The sequence below is a fragment of the Elgaria multicarinata genome, chromosome 1, assembly GCF_023053635.1.
Source record: "Elgaria multicarinata webbii isolate HBS135686 ecotype San Diego chromosome 1, rElgMul1.1.pri, whole genome shotgun sequence".
Lineage (NCBI taxonomy): Eukaryota > Metazoa > Chordata > Lepidosauria > Squamata > Anguidae > Elgaria > Elgaria multicarinata.
In genome coordinates, this window is record NC_086171.1 from 51966763 (window position 1) to 51987515 (window position 20753).

General features: G+C 39.5%; 1 protein-coding gene across 1 annotated transcript in view; it reads right to left on the reverse strand.

Moving 5' to 3' along the window:
- RARB (retinoic acid receptor beta) overlaps positions 1 to 10957 on the reverse strand; it is a 113896-nt gene extending 102939 nt beyond the window's left edge. Inside the window, exon 1 of the mRNA XM_063128176.1 lies at positions 10718 to 10957. Coding sequence (XP_062984246.1) covers positions 10718 to 10874 — 157 coding nt within the window. The 5' untranslated portion in view covers positions 10875 to 10957. The remainder of the gene's footprint in view (positions 1 to 10717) is intronic.
- Between the last annotated feature and the right edge of the window lie 9796 nt (positions 10958 to 20753).

Consider the following 20753-nt stretch of genomic DNA (forward strand, 5'->3'; position numbering starts at 1 on the left):
TTTGCTCCTCTCCACTCACAGGAGCACTAAACAAACTATGGAAGGTTTGTTTAGTGTGTTGTCTGAACTGGGGATCTTGACTTGTCACTCCCCTTACAAGTTAGGATAGCAAACCAGCAGTTGTTCTTGGCTTACGAATTCTGGATTTTTTGGAAGTGACAAACCATGATCTTCCATTTAGACAACACATTAAATAAAACTTCCTAATTTGTTTAGTAGTTGCACTAGTAACTGGAGCAAAGCTGGAGCAAAGAGACTGCATGCACTAGCATGAAGCTTGTATACTATAAACCAGGATTCTCTGGAATCCTGACTTACTGTTCTGTGCAAATATGGCCAATGTAGGCAGTGCAAATATGGCCAATGTAGGCAGCTAGCTGGACGAATAGCCTGACTCAGTTTAAGGCTGCATCCTAAGGCCCCATGTTCAATCGCTGACATCTCCAATTAAAAGAATTAGGTAGCAAGTGATGGGGAAAACATCTACTGGGGAATCAAAGTAGACATCTGACCCAGTACAATACAGTTTTCTATGTACAATATTGGACAATTGCAATGCAAGCTCTATACAACAAATACAATGATAAATATATGACAAGGATATTTATGCCTCCCCACTGTTCGCATGGGGTATTATCAGGTCCTCCTTGACCACATGTCACTTGCTTTTGGGAATTTGCACACTGTGAAGAATAGCTCAAATTCATAATCAGAACTAGCCAGCCATTTTTGCTTGAAAATCAGTCCTGCTCAGTTTGCATGTGTAATACAAGTCTTTAGAAATTCCAAATTAGTTCAGTTTAGGTCAGGGATAAGCAACTTGTGGTCTTCCAGATGTTGTTGCACTGATAGACCCATCTGCTCAAGCCAACATGGCCAATGCTCAAGGTTGATGAAAGTTGTAGTCCACCAAAAGCAGATTCACTTTTTCTTTGTCCTGATCTGGGAGGAACAGTTTGTACTTGAGGTCAAGACACCTTGCAGGAGATGGGAAATCTATTGATCCCAGAATCCTCATGTTTTCCTCTTTTTCAGGTACTTTCCAAAGGAACATGAGCTAATGTGTGAATAGGCTCCTGTCTGACTCTGCCGCCACGTGCTCACATGCAGCAACGTTCTGAAGAGGGAGATGGCTGTATTGATGTAAGCTCATTATTGTGATTCCTTCGTAAGACAGCTCAGACCTTCTCCAAATGCACAAAGTTCAGGAGATGGAAGTGGATACTGAGATAGAGGTGAGGAGGCATGGCCTTGTGTCCCTTAATTTTACTTATTTATTTATAAAATTTATGTACCATTCCACATCTAGACTGATTAGTCACATGGTTAACAAATGAATCTTGCTATGATCTCTTTTACCTGCCTTTCTCGGGTTCAAATATCTTCCAGATCTTCTCATTATTGAGCCACTTATTTTGAATGGGTTACTGAGCATGCATAGGAAATTAACAAATCAAAGTCAAGAGAGAAGGGTTCTTTCAGGAGGTCCAAATCCCATTCAAATGAATCCAAAAGTTATTCTTCACCTTAAAACCACTGCCATATTTTGAAAATCAATCAAAACAGATTAACATTAATACTAGCAGAGTTTATCTGTACATCCATTTATAAAAGTGGTCATAGCTGATCTGCTACACCATGGAGTGTTGAGGAGGTAGAGAACATGCAAGCAGAAGTTCAGGGGGTGTCTATATGGGACTATTAACCCCCATCATAGCTGTGCAGTGGTGCTGCATTGTTTATATGATGCAGCTGCCAGCTTCATATAACTATTTAACTCTTCTAACTATTCCAAAATACAGGAAAGTGTTTACACTGGCTAAGTTTAATGTGCTTCCCTCTGCATTTTTGGAGGATAGATATACGTAATAGTATTCCACATTCTGAATGCTTATGCCCCTGTAAAGGTGGCATGATAGAGACTGTGGGCCATGGATTGCTGTACTGTTCCTTTCATTGTGATTTTCAGCATATTTTTATTACTCCTGTCTTACAAGGAATACCTGGGAGATTTGATGTGTTTTTTAGAGATTATCTCCTGGCCGACTAGAATTGTCAGATAACCAACAAGGTGGCTAGATTCTGTGCTGCTGCAATTGCTTGTCGGCATGGGATGATACCATCTGACTGTGATAATGTTTTAATTTCTTAAATCCTATATTATTTTGAGTGGGACATGTACAATGTACAATTTAATTAACTGCTTATTTACTTGTACTTTTAATTAATTATTACCTTTTAAAATATTTATATTTATAGCCCCATCTTACTTCGCTGGCCCTGGGAATATTACTGTGTTTACAGTGCTGTTCTGTTTCGCTAGTCTTGTGACCGTAATAAATTCTTCTTGTTCTTTAGTTGCCAGCTTGCAACCACATTGGGCTTTTACCTCTGAAACTGCACTTTTTCACGATGTGGTTTTACCGTGATTCTTTTAGTTGCTCCAAAGTCGCCTCGTTGTTTCTCTATCTGGCAGTGGTGGCCTCAGTTCAAGTTAAACCAGTGGGTGCTGCTGGGGGTAGATCCAAGTCTAGGGTAAGTGAGAGAACACAGGGCAGGGGGCAGCCATGATGAGCTGAATGGCTACCTGCGCCATGGTTTTCTAGTCAGATAGCCCCACGCTCCCTCCTGCCATCTATATTTATCATTTCCACCTCACAGCAGTGATGCTGTGCGGTTTCAGGGCATCAACTACAAAGCGGCAGCATATAGACACTTCCTCACATGGAACTAGGCTGGATGGACATATAGTCTGACCTGGTTGATTTAAATCCATTTGATTTAAATCACTACTCCGAGAGACTCAATTTAATCATGTGACTTCCCCCCTCCCCCCAAAGTGGACTCTTCCTTGCTATATTTTACACAATTCAAGAGTTAACAAAGACTCATTCTTGCTGGTATAAGTTGTAGTCCAGAGAGCACCCGGTTGGGGAATGCTGCTCTAGTGTATGTGCACAGCATGCCTTCAATTATCAATAGGAGTTCTGAAAGTAGTATAAACTCTTTTTTAAAAAACTCAAAAGCAATTATTTACAAAACCTGAAAGAGTTATTATTGTGAATGCTCATATGAGTAAGAAGAAAAATATTTATTTAAAAGCTGTTTGTATAAAATGGGCTAAAATGCTTCCTTCTTTGAATTACAGGCATTTATTGGGCTGGGAATAAAACGGGTTCACCACAAATTGACATGGCTTTAGAGAGGTGAATCTGTTAAAAGATTTTAAAACAAATGAATCAATGGCTTGTATAACTGCAATGCAAATTGGGCCAAAACAAAACAAAGGAAGTTGACTTTGTAATGGAAGGCTATATGAGGTTATGTTGGGCCCTCCTAGTGCTTCAGAGCTTCAATTTTCTTCTGTCGGAAGCACAGGTTTAAATGTTTGCCCAGAGGTAAATAGGGACATTATCCCCTGCCTCAAGAATGACCTTTCCCCTCACTGTTTACAAGCCTTGCCCCTACTACAAACAAGTCCTTTCCGTCCAGTAATTTTGCATTATCTACTAAAAGTAAGTCTATTGGAACTACCTGCTACTGACATGCTTTATTTTCTTTACCTTTGGCTCCATCAGTGTTCCTCAACCTGCTACTCTCCAGATGTATTGGACTATAGCTCCTATCATTTTCAGCCATGGCCATGCTAGTTGGGAATGATGGGCACTGCAATTCAACACCTCTGGAGGGCACCAGGATGGAGAAGGCTACATTATCATACTTCCAGAATTTCTGCGGAAAAGTCATCCAAGTTCCAATCCTCTGCTAACTTACACAGGCTCAAGTATCACTGAAGTCAATGCAACCTAAACCTCCATAAAGAGGATTATTTAAGTTACATAAAACAATGAACATAACAGGACTCCAAATATCTGTCACAGAAACCATTTAATTCCACCTCAGCGCAAGGCAGAAGAATTCAACCTGAGACAGATCACAACTCAAGTTCAAAATCAATGGGAGTGTTGTGAGCCTTGAACTGCAGTCCACTACTCACTTACTGGAGAGTGAGCTCAAGGAGACTTAGTTCTAAGTAAACATGCATAAGACTGGGCTCTTAAGTACTTGTCTTCAAAGAGACTTATGCTCTGAGGACTATTATGCTGTCTAAGATTAAAGGAAAGGGGTGCGTTCATAAGTTGTAAAATGTTCCTGTCTAAAAAATAATGTTTATGTTCATGAACAAACATTAGGGTCTAGATATTTAGAGTAGCCATTTAGCTGACACTCAAAACCTGGATATGTGGAACTACAGTAACATGATTATTTATTTATTTGACTTGTACCCCTGCCTTTCTACCAAAAATGGCACTGAAGGCAGTTTGCTTCAAAGCCTTTGATTCTATTTTACAGTCTTGTTAACAATAGATAGGAAGCAAGAAAAATCTATTTGGCTTAAGGAAAATCAAGAAGGCGAAACTCTCCACAATGATTCAGACTGACTTGTTGATAAACCTTTTCCTCTCTCGTCAGCTGCATTTAAACACCAAAACTCAAACCACAAAAATGAAACAAGCAAAGGGCAGTATCTACGTAAATATGAATGGTATTTGTTGATTTCTTATTTCCATGTTGATGCTGAAAACAGCTTTCTTTACAGATTTGAATACATCTTCCATATGGCAAAAACTTTAATTCTATTTTATCTGACTAGTTTTCACTTAGGTTGGCAGTATTTCTTTAGCTTTTTTTGTGGTTGGTCTGACAAGATAATATTCAAATGGATTCTTATTGGAAATATGTCACATAATAGCTTTTCTCACTTTCTTTTTTCAAGTCTTGGATCAGCAGATATAGAAAAAAGATTACTGCAGATACACCCACTAGGGAAATCATCCCATCATCGGCCACTGGACAGTTACTTTTTGCTGTAGTTTTGCCTTATACCAGTCACAAATTTCTATCCTGTTCGTGAATATGCTTGTTGCAGTTCCCCAAATCCCACCTCGCCTTTGATTCTGCAGTCCAGCATGCTGTGGCAAAAGACAGGCAGCCTGGGAATATATTTTGAGAGCATGGCTGCTTCTTGTAGGGTTTCAGTTTTGGGCATCAGCTCTATGAGGCACACATTACTTTTATCTTCAGGTTATGGTAGGACAAAGGACATTTTGTCTTCTCTCCCAGGCACATTACATGTTGATTCATTTAGTTACCTATTGGCTTGAACCAGCCTTCTCCAAACATCAGATTGTTGGACTACAACACCTACCATCCCCAGCCAATTTGGCTGGGGCTGATGGGAGTTGCAGTCCAGCACATCTGGAGCGCACCAGCTTAAGTCTACTTCTTTCTGTTTGCATGAAAATACACACTGAGGGACATGCTGATCCCTAGAGAAGAGAAGTGCTTCAGAAATGGCTTCAAGTGGCCAAAATGAAAACAGTACCCTGAATTGGCTTCTGAAAATAAAGATGCATTCATTTGGGCCCTTGATTTTATTTCCTGATACTTATGAACTTGCCATTTCCAGTCCATGCATCTGTTTTCAGACTGCCACTCTACCAAAGCAAACAAAGTAAATAGGCTGCCCAGTGCCAAGTGACCAGGTACCATGTATTTACTGAGAGGCAAAGGCTTTCAGAGAACACATAGTAGGCCTTTTAAAAGCCCCGTTAGCCTGCATCATTTGTACTACGCTGATAGTATGCTTTTATGGAGATACGAATTTGGTGTCGTTTGTGTTAAGACTGCTCTTTCAGGAGACAGAGCAGCAAGAATAAAACTCAAGATCATAGGATTACATGCCATAGCCACTACATGGCCTGGTGTATTAATTCAAGTACAGAGTGTCTGATGCTTGTACATCCCTAGTGATCTTCATAAATGCCTGATCTTGCTCACAATGTCAGCTCCAAAATGCACATGCAAAAAGAGGGACGGTGGAACCTCATTCTTCACAATGGAACCATACTATTCTTTGCCGTTTGCATTTTCAAGGTGAACCCATGCAACATTTCTAGCTTCTTAGTGTCCTTTCTTTAAGCATCACCTTTCCAATGTCTATCAGGGCTTTAAATCCTTTTTGTATGCATATTTACAAATTTATCATGCAGGGTCTGAAAAAGACCATACTACAAACCAATACTGACTCCTTGTGCAATACTTTTTTTTTAACCCAGTATCACTCTGTGAGCCAGGCTTCCACCCAATTTCTGCTTTTACGCTGTCAGGGGTGGAGAACAGGCGGCTCTCCATCTGTTGTTTGATTCACACTAGACCCAGCCAGAATGGCCAATGGTCAGGGATGATAGGCGTTGTAGTTCAACAACTGTTCTAAGCCTTGTAGCAGAACAGCAAAATATGGCATCTTACTCTAATGCAAAACACGAAGTCTAAGTGATGTTAGGCATCAAACATTTGCCATGGGATCAAGCACACTGCTGTTAACATCAATTCAATTTGCCAGCTGTGTAAAATAGCAACATGGGAAACATAGGAGAGACAGTAGTTACATTTTAAGGCTGGTACAGTTCATTATTAGAGTAAGCGGATAGCCCTTCAGTAGAGAGCGTTGCAGACTGAGAATGTGCTCTGGAGACAACCAATGTATGAACAGCTTGGGAAACAGACATTGTTTTGGTTGGATGATGTGAGGATGATTTATCTCAGTCTAAAATGGACTCTCCTTTTCGTCAACTTATTAGCTTGCCCTTTATGCTACCTGCCAGAAACTATGTTGCTAAAATTCAGAAATGCCTTGTATATTTTCTCCTCTATGCAACAGGAATGTTCTTTCTCACAGTTTACAAATGAACAATGGATTTGGACTGCGATATCAAACTTGACATTCACAAATTTGAACTTTAGCCTTCAGTTTTCTCATGGAAAAGTGTGTTTTAAAAGGAAAAAAATCTGGATAGTGCAAAGGAAAACAAATTATTTTATGACACAGAGGAAAAACCAAGAGACTCAAATTTCATTGTTTTCAAAAGTGTATTAAGTGGATCCAGATTAAACAACAGTTGATCAAGTGTCCTTAAAACAAATTTACAGCAAATAAAGTCTTCCTATTAATCATTGCATAGAGTTTTTTGTTGTTGTGAGAAACTTTAAATAAAGAAAAGGTGCATAAAAATAAACCCTGCCTTCTGTGGCTGAAATGCAGAGCTTGCCAGCAACACCTGCTGCAATTCAATACCTAGGAATGTAGATTTCAAGTCATACACTTCAATGTGTTTGTTTTTATATTCTGACTGGAGATATGAAAGATAATAAAGCATTGAGTTGTATGTTAGGACAGATGTTTCTGGGCTTATGTTTTTCAATCTGCAAAGTGCAAGAATTTATACAGTCCTAAACATTATAAGCAACCGGTAGTTTAGCTATGAATTTTATGATTGTAGATTTTGTTCACAGACAGTTTTATTTAGGTCTGCAGCCTATCATCTTCACTTAACATAAAATCTCACTTGAAAACTTTGTGCAAACAAAGCACTATTAAGTCCCATTCATTCCAGTGGAAAGAGAGATTAAGGCTGAAATCATATACATATTTACCTGTAAGCAAGTCCTATTTGACCTAACAGGACTTATTTCTGAACAGACATGCGTAGGGTTGTGCAGTTAAACATGCATTTTACTCTCTCATTGAAAGCAACAGTATTTAAAAAACTTAACATTAACTGGATCATGCCCTTTATTTTCTGTGAAAACAGCAAGGGACAGTACACCTCCAGCATTTAAAAAATATGTAATATCTGTTAAAAACTGTTCTATCATCAGCATAACCAAACTTTTCTTTACAGGATCATCAAAAGTCAGAAAGAATTTGGCCATCAGTCACTTATGTTCTGCTTCATTTTTTTAATCAGACTGCAGTAAATCCATGTAACAATGAATTACCAATTTTATTCTATTTTGCAAAAGTTGCATTTAACCCTCTTACCCTTTCATGTCACTGTTTTAAGTAACAATGAAACAGAAATTTATATTTATATTTGATTTTCAGATAAAGTGGGTACTTTATGTCATCTTAACTTTTAGACTTTATTCTCTACTTTAAATCTATTTATTCATTTGCTTTTGGTGCACTGACCCTTATTTCTTAAGAAGAGAGCTTATTGGTAATACTTTAAACTCTAATCAATCACAGTTCTGATCTGTTTCTTTAAGTCCACTGTTTTCTTTGGACTGAGATTCATCCTCTAGCACAGTTTGAAGCCACACACTATGAGCCATGGGGAAAAAAGCCAAATGATTTTAGAACTGCTGTCCAAGACTTTAAACACATTAGAATTAAAAGGGTATAGTTAAGGATATGGATGACTCTAGTTGTAATATTTTAGTGATTGAAGATGTTCTGAATCTAGAGAAAAACATTGATGTTATCTATGGGGTGTTTTGGTGCACTATTTTGAATAAATGAAATCAAGGTAGCTGTTATTCCCTTACCATCTACCTACCATTTAAAAACTTTTTCATTTTAGTAGAGGAAACATTACTACCAAGGTATAAATCAGCTATTTCAGATAGGTCACTTGTACAGCCAAGCTAAAATCAGCTTGACTGACCCTTTTTCATATCTGGGGAAGTCGCTTTTATCTCGAACCTTTACTCAAAATTGTAGAAGACTTACTTAGTTCACTCAGAGAAAAAGGAAATATTTGCCGGTGGAGTTACGCATTATCATCCCTACCTTATAGAATACATACCTTTAGAATTATATGTAAAAGGTTTAGGGAGAGAAAAGACCTTTAAATTTCTACTTGCAAGTTACAGCCTGCACATACTTCATTACTACACATACCACTGACAGTCGCAGTTTGCTTAGATAAAAGAAAAGCTATTTCAGACTGTTTTTTAACTTTGCCAACATAACAGTTTTATTGCAGTCATTACAAAATGAACTCCTGAAAGCACTATGCTGTATCTTTATTTATTCTAGTTAAAATTTCCCTTGATTAGCTTCCCTTCCACTACAATCAACCCTCGTTTCTTATCGTCAGCCCCAGGCAAATGACATATTTAACACTTGCTGCACATTGATAAGGGTGACCCTATGTTTAACTTGCTCAGCAGCAAAGTCAACATTTTTTAAAAAAATTGGTTCCACTTAATGGTGATGGACTGTGAATTACTTGTAATGCTCTGTATTGAAATATATGATCACTAATAAGCTCTCAAAACTATTTTTTCCTAGAATTTTGATACCGTAAACAAACAAAAACATGCTACTCCAGGCAACTATTTGAGTTTCAAAGAATTTATTACTATCACTAACGTATACTACTAAAGAATACTTGCTAAGACAGAACGTGAATTTCAAAGACATGCTGGCAGAGTTCAGTAAAGTTCTTTCTCAAGTTAGCTAGACTGAATAAATAGAGTCTTTGAACCCTTTGAAGTGCAGGAATACTTAGAAAATACCAGGACTATTTTAACAATTGTCTATTGATTTTTGTTTTTAACGTCTTAACATTTTTTAAAGAGGCAAAAAAAGTTAAATGTTTGGATTCAATCAGAGACTAGCTCCTACAAGTTCTGTTGGCTTGTGAAATTACTAATGAAGACCTAACTGTGATAGAAATAGTTTTGACTACAGCTTTAACTACCATTACATTCGTATCACAGATCCGAAGAAAATTCATATTTTTCTTCCCTTGTGGATTAAGCATTCTGAAGAAAGAATTCCATGTATTTTAGAGCAACTGAGACGCCTAAAGATCACAATGATATCAAGCATACTTCTAGAGTTAATGCTCCATTGAAGTGTCAAAGAGTATGTTAAAACAATTTGATAGATAGCCATCATTTATCTAAATCAGTGTCAGAGCAATGAAGCATCCTTCAGGGGTTTTTTTAATACAGAGAATGTGGTGGTGGGACTTTACTACTTCTTGCTGTTTCTCAGACTTGAAACTGTTCTGTTAAAGCATGCCACTTTTTGCCATCTATGCCATCCAGCACTGTTAAGAGCTTATAACAAAATAGCACTTTTAAAAAATCTGCACCAGCAAAAAGCTGTTTCCTTCCCTGCAAGTTTTGGGCTCCTAACCGATCCAGAAAGTGCTGAGATAATTGATGGTGAAACGCAAGGGGTGTTCACAGTTAGTTTTCTAGCAAAAACAGGCACTTCTTAGAGAAGCAAGGTAAAAAAAAGGAAGGTGGCAGCAAGGTCAGTGCAAAGAAATATTGCTGTTTCTTTCTTTTCTTTTTTTCAGAGGAAGAAAAACAGTTATGGTAGCCCACAATTTAAAATTTTGCCTACCCTACAAAGGCTAAAGCCAAGGGGCAGCACACCGCCACTTTTAACTGGTGGTTTAGATGTTAAAATGCACCTGAGTAAAAAAAATAAACAATCGAAAAAGGACATTAGAAAAACCAGGCAACATACAGATAAGGAAAATATACCCCCCTCCCCTCTACACTGAATGACAATAATAATAATAATAATAATAATAATAATAATAATAATAATAATAATAATAATAATAAAAAATAACTGTAAGGCTACTTACAGGGGGATGAGATTAGAGGAATAATACTGTAATCAGAAAAGTACAACACACAGGTTGGTGTTACTGGGTTTTTCAAAAAAATTGCAAAACTTATGCATGCATGCACACCTATATCTGAATAAAACTATATTATGAAAAGTATCCCTCTTTCATCTGCACTGTTATTTATTTATTTGGGTAGCACTTTCTTGGGAGGGGGCATGCAAATAAATAAAAACGACGGGGGGAAGAAAGTGAAAGAAAATAGTAGAGGGACCTACATTGAGCAGTGTGCCGGTGTTGCCACTCTGTTTGTGCCAATCCACTGAAGCATGCTTTCAGAGCCTTCTCCTGGAGCATGCAGGAAGACGGACTTGCAGTGTAGAAATCCAGCATTTGACCAGGGCTTACTGCTAGAACATCCATACAGTCAAACATGATTCCCCCTCTACAGTATGCCTGCAAAAGTGCCTTCCTCTAGGTGTGGTGGAAAATGGCATATAAAAGTACATCCAACTCCATCAAACTCTGCCCCTTTTTTGGCACGTAGGCTGTTGGTCTTTTTCCCAGACCAGAATCATGAATTATGACAGACAACACAGCTAAAAGCCTGTAATTGATCCAAATGATCATTTACCATTTTCCAGGCTGTTCAGCCAGTCCAGCAGAACAGGGGGGAAACAAGCAGCATTCCAAGTTCCAGTTCTCCTTCGCCTACTCCCCAAATCTGCAAGGAGCCTTCTTGCTTCTTAGGCTCACCCTGAATAAATGATATTTTTTGTATCCCGTCTGGCGTTGAAGTTTTGCTGATAAAACAGGCTTTGCTAGGAGCTCTGGATCCCCCCTTTGCCAGTGAATAGATCCTTCTGCCTTCGAACAGCTCACTTCCTACTACTTGTGTCACACAGAATGAAAGATTGAATTGCTTAATATATGCGAGTGAACTTTCTATGAACCCTTCCCAGGCTGCTAACCTTCAAATGACCCAACCAGTCTGACATCACCAACTCCCAGGATTCTCACACAGCTTAAAAACTCCCAGCAGCCTTGCAAAATAATACAGGCAGGCACGGAAGCAGAGAAGCACTGGCTGCCGTACCTATAATAGCATGCCTTTAGAAAGGGAAACAAATACTTAAAGAGGAATCTACGAAATAGAAATAAGGGTTGCCTGAGGACTCTAAGCGGCACGCTTTCTTCCTCCCTTAATGCACGCTGCTTCAAGTTCCTACGTTCCCTCTCTTTCTCACCCCTCACCCCAGCCCCCACCTCTACACCTTTCTTCCCGCAAAGATTCCCTGCCTCATACAACCTCAATTCCCGGCATAGGCATGCACCAGCTTTGCAACTGTGCTGTCCAGACGAGACAAAAAGTGTGACATGCTTGCATTCTCCCTATTACGAACATTAATTTTCTTGTCTGATACACAGAACAAAAAAACGATTAAAAGCTTGCATTTTCCAGGCACTGGAATTCCCTCATGCTTAAAATACAGTTAGATTCAGCCTTCAAGTTTCCCTATATACATGGTCATGTTTATTTTTCGTTTGAAAACTGCAGCGCATAGCAAAGTAGATGTTTTTCACAATTTTCATAACATTTTTCACAATTTTCATAACATTTTCATAATGTTGATAAGTATACACTTCCCCCATGTGAATTTTTTTCATCTTACTGGATGGAAAACATTATGTGAAAGAGCTCCACCCACACACATGCAGGCAGAATTTCAGAGGCGTTATTAAACAACAACAAAAAACAACTCAAGAGTATTTAGCAGGTGCTCTGAAATGACCACCATGTAAGTAATTGAAATAGTGCAAAGATCTTGATGGTGGCAAAAGCACAGGTTTCTAAGGGCAAACGCAGCTTTTGATAACTATTTAAAACAACATCTTGCTTTTATCAGTTCACACAAAGCTGTTGGTCTGTGAACTCAGGCTATGTGCACTACACCTGCTAGCAATTCCCTCTAAAGCTCAATTTCTTAATTATCTGCAAATAATAAGGTGCACCAAACATATGCAAGCACAATGCTGCATCTGTTTAGATGTGTTTGGTGCATGTGTGTGTGTGTGTGAGAGCGAGAGAGAGCACATTATCCAACTGTATCATTGCACTAGCACAAATGGCATTGCACTAGTGGAAACTAGGTTATGAACTATGTGCAAGAAGGGAATCTAACTAAAGTTATGGTTGCACAAGTGTAATGCACAACTGCTCACAGAAGACAAAGATTCGGCGGAGCTCCACTAGCACTATTTAAGTTTGCAGAATGACCACTGGATACTGCCCATGCACACACACATACTGGATTGAATCTAGATTTAGTCATACTTAGTAGACTGATTGAAATCAATAGAACTTGTTAGTCCTGCCTTACTTCTCTCTTTGATTTCAATGGGTTTACTCCAAGCATGACTAAGTCTGGATGCAACCCACTGCATTTTAATGTTGTATTTTTTTGTGAGCTGCCCAAATAACTTATGTTGTGGGGTGGCTATAGAAATACAATAAAACAGAAAATATACATTTGCAGTAATAATAGAGGGTGTGGGGAGGGTGCCCCCCTCAATATAAGATGAAGCTGCTCTGACTTTTATAAATATAGGGTGACCATATGAAAAGAAAGACAAGGCTCCTGTATCTTTAACAGTTGTATTGAAAAGGGAATTTCAGCAGGTGTCATTTGTATATATGGAGAACCTGGTGAAATTTCCTCATCATCACAACAGTTAAAGCTGCAGGTTCCCTGCCTTAAATCTGGTCACTCTAGTATAGCTCCTGCACTTTAACTGTTGTGATGAAGATGGAATTTCACCAGGTTCTCCATATATACAAACGACACCTGCTGAAATTCCCTTTTCTATACAATTGTTAAAGATACAGGAGCCCTGTCCTCCTTTTCATATGGTCACCCTATGTAAACACATAGGAGAGAATTTTTATGTTTTGCAACTTCGTTCCCCAATAGTGGTGCAATGGTAAAAGCAACACCAGCCAAAAATTGATCCTACCTGCAACATCTAAGAACGAACTCCAATGAGAACAGTATTTAAAGGACTGATACACAGGTCTGCCTAGAACGCAACCCCCTGCCCGAAATTTGGCTATCACAAGGAACAGTGTGTCTTTTCCCTGCAGCAGTGGATCTCCACACAAGCAGAAGGGATACAACCTCTCAGCGGGCATAATCGCGCATAAGCAACTCAATAAGGTGCTTATTTTCAGGCAATTTCTTTGCTGTGTCTTACAACAAATTACAAATATGGACATACCCATGATTGATATGACTGATGTCACCTGCTTTGCCTAACTAGATTTTTTAAATATCAGAATGGCTGTAGTAGGTAGAGGGTCAAATGTGGACTGGCAAGACCTGGGATTAAATCCCTGCTCTAACACAAAACTCATTGCCTGACCTTACTCTAAGCACAATCCCTTAGCCTAACCAACCTCAGAGGGCTGTTGTGACATTACAAATGGGGGGAAACCCTTAGAATATCTTTGGGGAAAAGGCAGGATATATACAGTATGTACCAAGTAACTTCTGCCCTATGCCCCAATCATTCACCATGCAAAAACCATTCATTTTATGACTCTGTGTGTTTATCCAGTGGGTTCAGGTCTACCTTCCTTTCTGGTTTTTCTTCTCAGACTTCATGTAGCAGGTTGTATTTCTTTAGTTCTGCAATTTACCAAGAAGATGTCTATGTAGTACTAAAGATGTCTACGTAGTGCTAGATGCAAAACACTTTCTTCTGTTTCCCCCATCTCCCTTCAGAATCTGACAACAGCAAAGTATTTGCATACATATACAATATAGGTATGCGTGTGTGTATGTGTACATCACAGAGCGTGAGGCAGGATAACCCATATGAATTAGGATTATGGGAGTTCACTTTGGCTAGGGGTCACTTTGAATAGCTCTTACGTTATTGTGCTGAAGAAGCTCATCTGTTGACCTCTCTATGCCATAAAGCACATAACGGCATAGGAACCCTGTACAAGGTGGAATCTGTCCTTTTGGAAGTCCTTTAATACTTCCTTTGATACAGGAAGTCCTGTATCACCAAACAAACCCAATCTTACTTAATCCCTATGGGTTATATCCAACATTAAGCTAGCAGAAAAATTACAAGAGTTTGGTTTGTTCTGCTAATGGTTGCACAACCTCTAGAGAACAAGCACAACTAATGCAAGTAACACTTTGGGCTCATCTACACCAAGCAGGATATTCCTCTATGAAAGCAATATATAAAAGGCAGGAGCCACACTACTGCTTTATAGCAGTATTGCAGTGCACTGCAGGATCTTCACTACTGCTTTATAGCGGTACTGAAGTGCACTGACAACTGTTGGAGCCCAGGACACATCTACAACAAGCAGAATATAGCACTATGAAAGTGGTATATGGTGTATGTGTCAATGGGTCCAAACAGTTGTCATTGCACTTCAACACTGCTATAAAGCAGCAGTGCGGCTCCTGCCTTTTATATACTGCTTTCATAGTGGAATATCCTACTTGGTGTAGATGAGCCCCTAACCTAGCATAAGAACTGTGTTAGCAGACGAACCACTAACCTAACGAAATCATAATGTGTTGTGGAAAGCCAACTCTGCAGAACAGGGCAGGATCTACACTACCGCTTTATAACAGTTCTGACAACTGTTTGGGCCCAGGACACATTATATAGACTGTTTTCAGTGTGGTATCCTGCTTGGTGTAGATCTAGCCCAGTTTGTGCAATGCCTTCTATAATATATAGTGCATTGGCTTGCGCAAGCAGAATCAAAGTACTAGATTTTATGCTTGTGCAAGGATGATAACAGGGTTTCTGCAGTAGAAGAAGAGAGATGAGAACTTGGCTACTGAGTGATATAGAAATGAAATAAATGAAATGAAATGAAAATGAAGAAGCTTTAAGCTAGCTGAATGTTATAATTCAATTCAACACAACAACAACAAAAGTATGTGACACCCTGTCCCCACAAGTGAATTTTAATTAAATCAAATTAAAAGCTTTATCACATAAAGAATGTGTACACCTTAAAAGTGATATGGCTTGACTTCTTCAGAAATTTTGTGAGTTGTTATGCCTGCCTTTGGATGGTAATTTGAATCAGTCAAAGCCAGGCACTGCTCTCCACTACATTAAGATGAAAGCAAGTTTTTCCTGCACAGTGGCTATCACAGCTCTAGCAGTTGAGTATTCTCACAAGAACACATGGTCCCCTGTCCTGTAGCACAAGAGGCCTGTGATTCATTAAAAAGCTCAATGACACTACTTGCTGACTGGGGTTAGCAAAACTTGAATAGGAGAGGATTCAAAGAACATCTAAAAAAAGCTCTTTTGAAATTGATATATCTAAATTGAAAACAAACATCTTTAACAACTACAAAAAAATAAAAAGAAAAGCCAGATGTAATCTGGAAGGACAGAGAACAATCTGGAAGGGAGAAAGAAGATTTTTTTTCTTTAGCTTTCTTTAAATTGATTTTTCTCATAAGCTGTCTTGGAAGGATTTGTATCCTTAAAAGATATAAATAAATCAAATAATAATAAATGTAATTTTTTCCCAATCAGTTAATGAAATGGTACCTAGCTGTCCAGAGGCAATATGCACTAATAAGCAGGAGCTACATACAAACCTGCTTCTTAGGGCATATTGATTGGAAAACAATAACGTTCTAGATGTCTATAATCTCCACTGAATACAAGGGTGTCTACTGACTCAGTGGCAGAGCACCTGCTTTGCCTGTAGAGATGGTCTCAGGTCCAATCGCTAGAATGTCCAGATAGGGAGTGCTAACAAATATTAGTTCACTTAGAGAAGACCCATTGAAATGAATGGGACTTAAATTAGACTAAGATTGGATACAACCCAGGGCTGGGAAAAATCCCTATCTGGGTCCCCAAAAAGCCACTGTATAGATCAAAGGTGGACAGAAAGTAGATCTCTACATATTTTGGGCTACAACTCTCAGCATTCCTGCCCACTGGCCATGCTGATGGACTTACGGAAATCGAAGTACAAATCATCAGGTGATGTATCTTCTGCTTACCCCTGGTGTAGAAAATACTGTACTAGATGGACCAATGGCTTGATTCAATGCAAGGCTGGTTCATATATTCATCGTCAGTAACAGTATGCTAAAAAAGGATGGATAATCTGACCCATCAAGACAATTCTCCTTATGACTAAAGAGAAATAATTTCCCCTTGTTATCTTTATAATTTGCTTTTATTATTTATTTGGGGTTGGCAGGTAAAAGACCTTCCTGGAAACTTCTATGCACAATATGAACAAATTTAATGGCTTTTAAAATAGGATTCAAGAGGCATCCAATCCCATTCTGAAGTTTATTTATTTATTTTATTTATTTTATTACATTTATATACCGCCCCCCAGCCGAAGCTCTCTGGGCGGTTTACAACAATTAAAAATAGTAGACATTAAAAGTATACAAAAAATTTAAAAAACATAAAAACAGTATAAAAACAACAACAGTATTCATTTAAAACAACAATTCTGGGATCCATTAAAACAAACTTAAAGTTATTAAATGCTGTTGCAGTGGTGCTAATTAAAACGTGAACAGTACCTACCATATCCAAGCAGAAGAAATGGCATGAGATCAGGTACTTTTCCATGGTAGTGGCACTAGAAGTCACTATCACTTGGAGATCACTCACTGTCATTTTTATACAGTGTTAGAAAACGAATCCTGCTTCCATAACCTTAACAACATGTGCAGAATTGCCTGCAAGCAGAACGAACAGTACAGCCTACTGTCTTGCCAAGGTGGAGTGCGAAAATCAATCTCTTTTGGACTCAGAATGGTAGATTCAAGCACACAGGGCGATAAAGAGAAGCACACACGAGCACACACACCCATCACATGGCTTAGATGCCGCATTTGACTAAGGCAGGGATAGGCAACTGTGGGCCCTCATACTTTGTCTTACAACTGTGCTCCAGATGTTTTGGCTATGCTGGCTAGGGTTGACAGGAGTTATAGGCCCAAAGACCTCGAAGGCCACAACTTTCCCACTCTGGACTATGGGGCTGTATCTCTGCTACCATCCCACTACGATCCAGGAATCACATGAGCAGGGCATCCCAAACAAACAAAGTAGCCATGCCTTTTCCTGCCTATCTTGATTTGTGCACTTAACACATGCCACCCTTTACAACAACATGCAAAGATTACATCCGTGTAGGAAGTGAGCAATGTAATATGTGAAGCAAGCCTTGAGGAAGTGGAGTCAGTGTCCATTTGGGATACAATATTGTTCATTTTGGAAGCAGAGAAACCATTGGGAATGCAGGCTGCAGGGGAAAGCCATGTTACATTATTTGGGGCCAACCAGGCTGAACTGCCTACATCAGCTAGGGAGTAAAAGTGTGACATCATCTAACCCAACTAAGGCAGCAATCCTAGGCAAGCTCACCTGGGAGTTAGTCCCATTGAACTCGATGGGACTCACTTTTGAATGGATATGTACTAGATTGCACTGTAACTGTACTAATTTGGAAGGCAAAAAACGGTTTTGAAGAATCTCCCAAAATCTCAGAAAGGAAAAAGCACCTCTGCAATGCTGGCTCAGCCAGTAATTGAAAAGAGAATCAGGTGGTTTGGTGTTCATTCTCTCCCACTGCCCCAATGAGGTATGCACTCAGAGAAGAGATGGCCACCCCACACTTTCCAAAACAGAAGCAGAATCTATATGTGTAAAGACTTACAGGGGGAGTCCACACACCGTTCCGAAGGCGCCCCGAAGCCCCTTGAGGGCGCCCCGAAAACGGTCGTGTAGCACATACCTTAATCGTCCCCAGAAGAGGCGGAGGAGGAGGCGTGTTTTGGCAGCGCAGACTGTGAGCGGGCTGCTCCTGGCTCCGTTTTCCTTTAGCCAGCAGGCCCTGCGAGAGCTACCAGCAGCGGGGCGGCGGCGGCGGCAGCGGCCCCTGCGTGGTCCCGGGGGCGTGGGAGGCGCCCTCCCCTTTCCTCGCCCGTCGGCTCTCTTCCCTCCCACGACCCAGCTCCCCGGACCCAGCTGGCTCCGTTTTCCTTTAGCCAGCAGCCCTGCGAGAGCTACCAGCAGCAAAATCCATTCTGGGTTTTGGTCAGCACCGGCCAGAATACTGAATGAGCTGTTCAAGGAATTCAAAAGGCAGCTGGACAACCATCTGTCAGGGATGCTTTAGGGTGGATTCCTGCACTGAGCAAGAGGTTGGTCTTGATGGCACTATAGGCCTCTTCCAACTCTACTATTGTATGAAGATGCTGAACCCTATCCCCCAAATAGGTTAAGCTTCTTGGATCGCTCCTTTAGAGTTCTGACTGATTCTGACTGAAACCCAGAATGGATTCACAGCCCCACCGAAATTGGAGCCACCAGCCTCCAGTACTACATGGCATTGGCTCTCACACCAGAAAATGCAACAAAAAGGTGATGACCTTAACCTAACACAATATAAATGCAAACAAGGAAGTTAAGGAAAGAGGTTAAAATATAATTTTATAAATTAAAATATAATATTAAAAAAACATATACAGAGTATTCTATCTATCACACATACAATAAAACAATAAAACTACTAGACAGAAAATGCTCAGTGGAGTTTTTCCCTTTGGCCAGATGCGTTTCAACTCAAGGTCTTCTTCAGTGGCCAGTGTGCCAAGCTGATTGGTACCAAGGGCTATTTTTTCTCGGGACTGACTTAAAAGTTCCAAATAATAAAAGAATAAACGAAATCAGATGTCACTTCCCGCGGTCTAATTCCAAATATTCAAAAGAAGCCCATACGAGGTACTCCAAACAGCCACTGCTCAAGCACGATAATGTGATAGAATGCTCTGTTTTTTTAATATTATATTTTAATTTATAAAATTGTATTTTTAACCTCTTTCCTTAACTTCCTTGTTTGCATTCTCACACCAGCAAGCCAGTGTTTTCTGCCAAGTGCATGCTCAACAACAAGCCATAGCCATTCGTGTATTTCTGGAAAGTGTACCTGCAGGATGCATGCATTTGTAGCTTTTACATCTTACATCTCCTGATATTTTAAGCATAAGACGTCTTAAGCGTACACTTAAAAAAACAAAATGTGTGAAGTGCTCTAAGCTTTAACCAGAAACTGTGTATACTCACACATCTTTCTCCACAATCAGATGTACTGGAATCTTACAACATTCTTTGATTTTCTTGGACCAATGGAAAATAAGGGGGCAGCAGGGGGGGCAGGAAGAACTGTCTCTGAGAATCAAAATAAGAGTAGATCATGCAGAAAATAAATATAGGTATGCTTATTTTGTATTTTGCCTCGTAAAGGATCACATGGGGATATTTTAAAATTTATACAGATTTTTCTAATGTCTGAAAATGCATTTAGTAACTCATTTTAAATTGTCTCTGAATTGAATAAGATAGCCTTTCCCATAATATATCTAAATTAGCTGGGTAGTTCGCCATGTTTCGTAATGAATTATGCCTGTGTTAATGCTTGGTTATTACTGAGCCCGTGTGTAATTAACTAACATTAATTCTTTAGATAATCTAGACGCCCATTCTTACTATTTCTTCTCATTTTTGTAATAAGTTAATTAGCTTACATTAGCTCTGAAAATTACATTTGGCTGATTTTTATATTTATTAGTATAAAAGGAACTTAAGCACTGGGTAAGACAGGGAAATGTTTCTCATGAAAGCAATAGTCATTTTAAAAATACAACTTACTATTTATTATAATTAACCGGAATATACACTGAAGCAGTAATTAATTCCTTAGTTAATTTAAATGTAATGATGTGTGAATATTTGATATTATTATCCATCTTGAAAGATGCTAACAGGAGAGAATGCACCGAAATTCTTCCAACAGTTCATATGAAAAGAAAGTTCTTATTTCATGCCACCTACATGATCTGTTTTCTTTCAATATGACACAGCCGCCCGTGAAGCTCTAATTTTAAAAAGTTGGGGACTTACCCTTTTCCACTTGGATCAAGGTGACGACAGCATCTGTCGCCTGTCGCCTTGCATGGAGCTGCAGCAGAGGTGTGCCCAGCCGATGGCGCCCCCTGATTGGTCACTATCAGCTGGTCAAGGGAGGGGGCGGCCCACAGAGTCAAATGGCCACCAGGCCGCCTCCACAGAGCTTCGCATTAAAAAATAAGGTTTTTAAAAAATTTAAAATGGAGCAAGGTGCGGACTCCCCCCTCCGCGACTGCTTTCTCTTCCGCAGGGCAGAGGAAGAGGAGGCAAACTGGGGAGGGGAGGAAAGAGGCGCTAGGGGTGGCCTCAACCCCT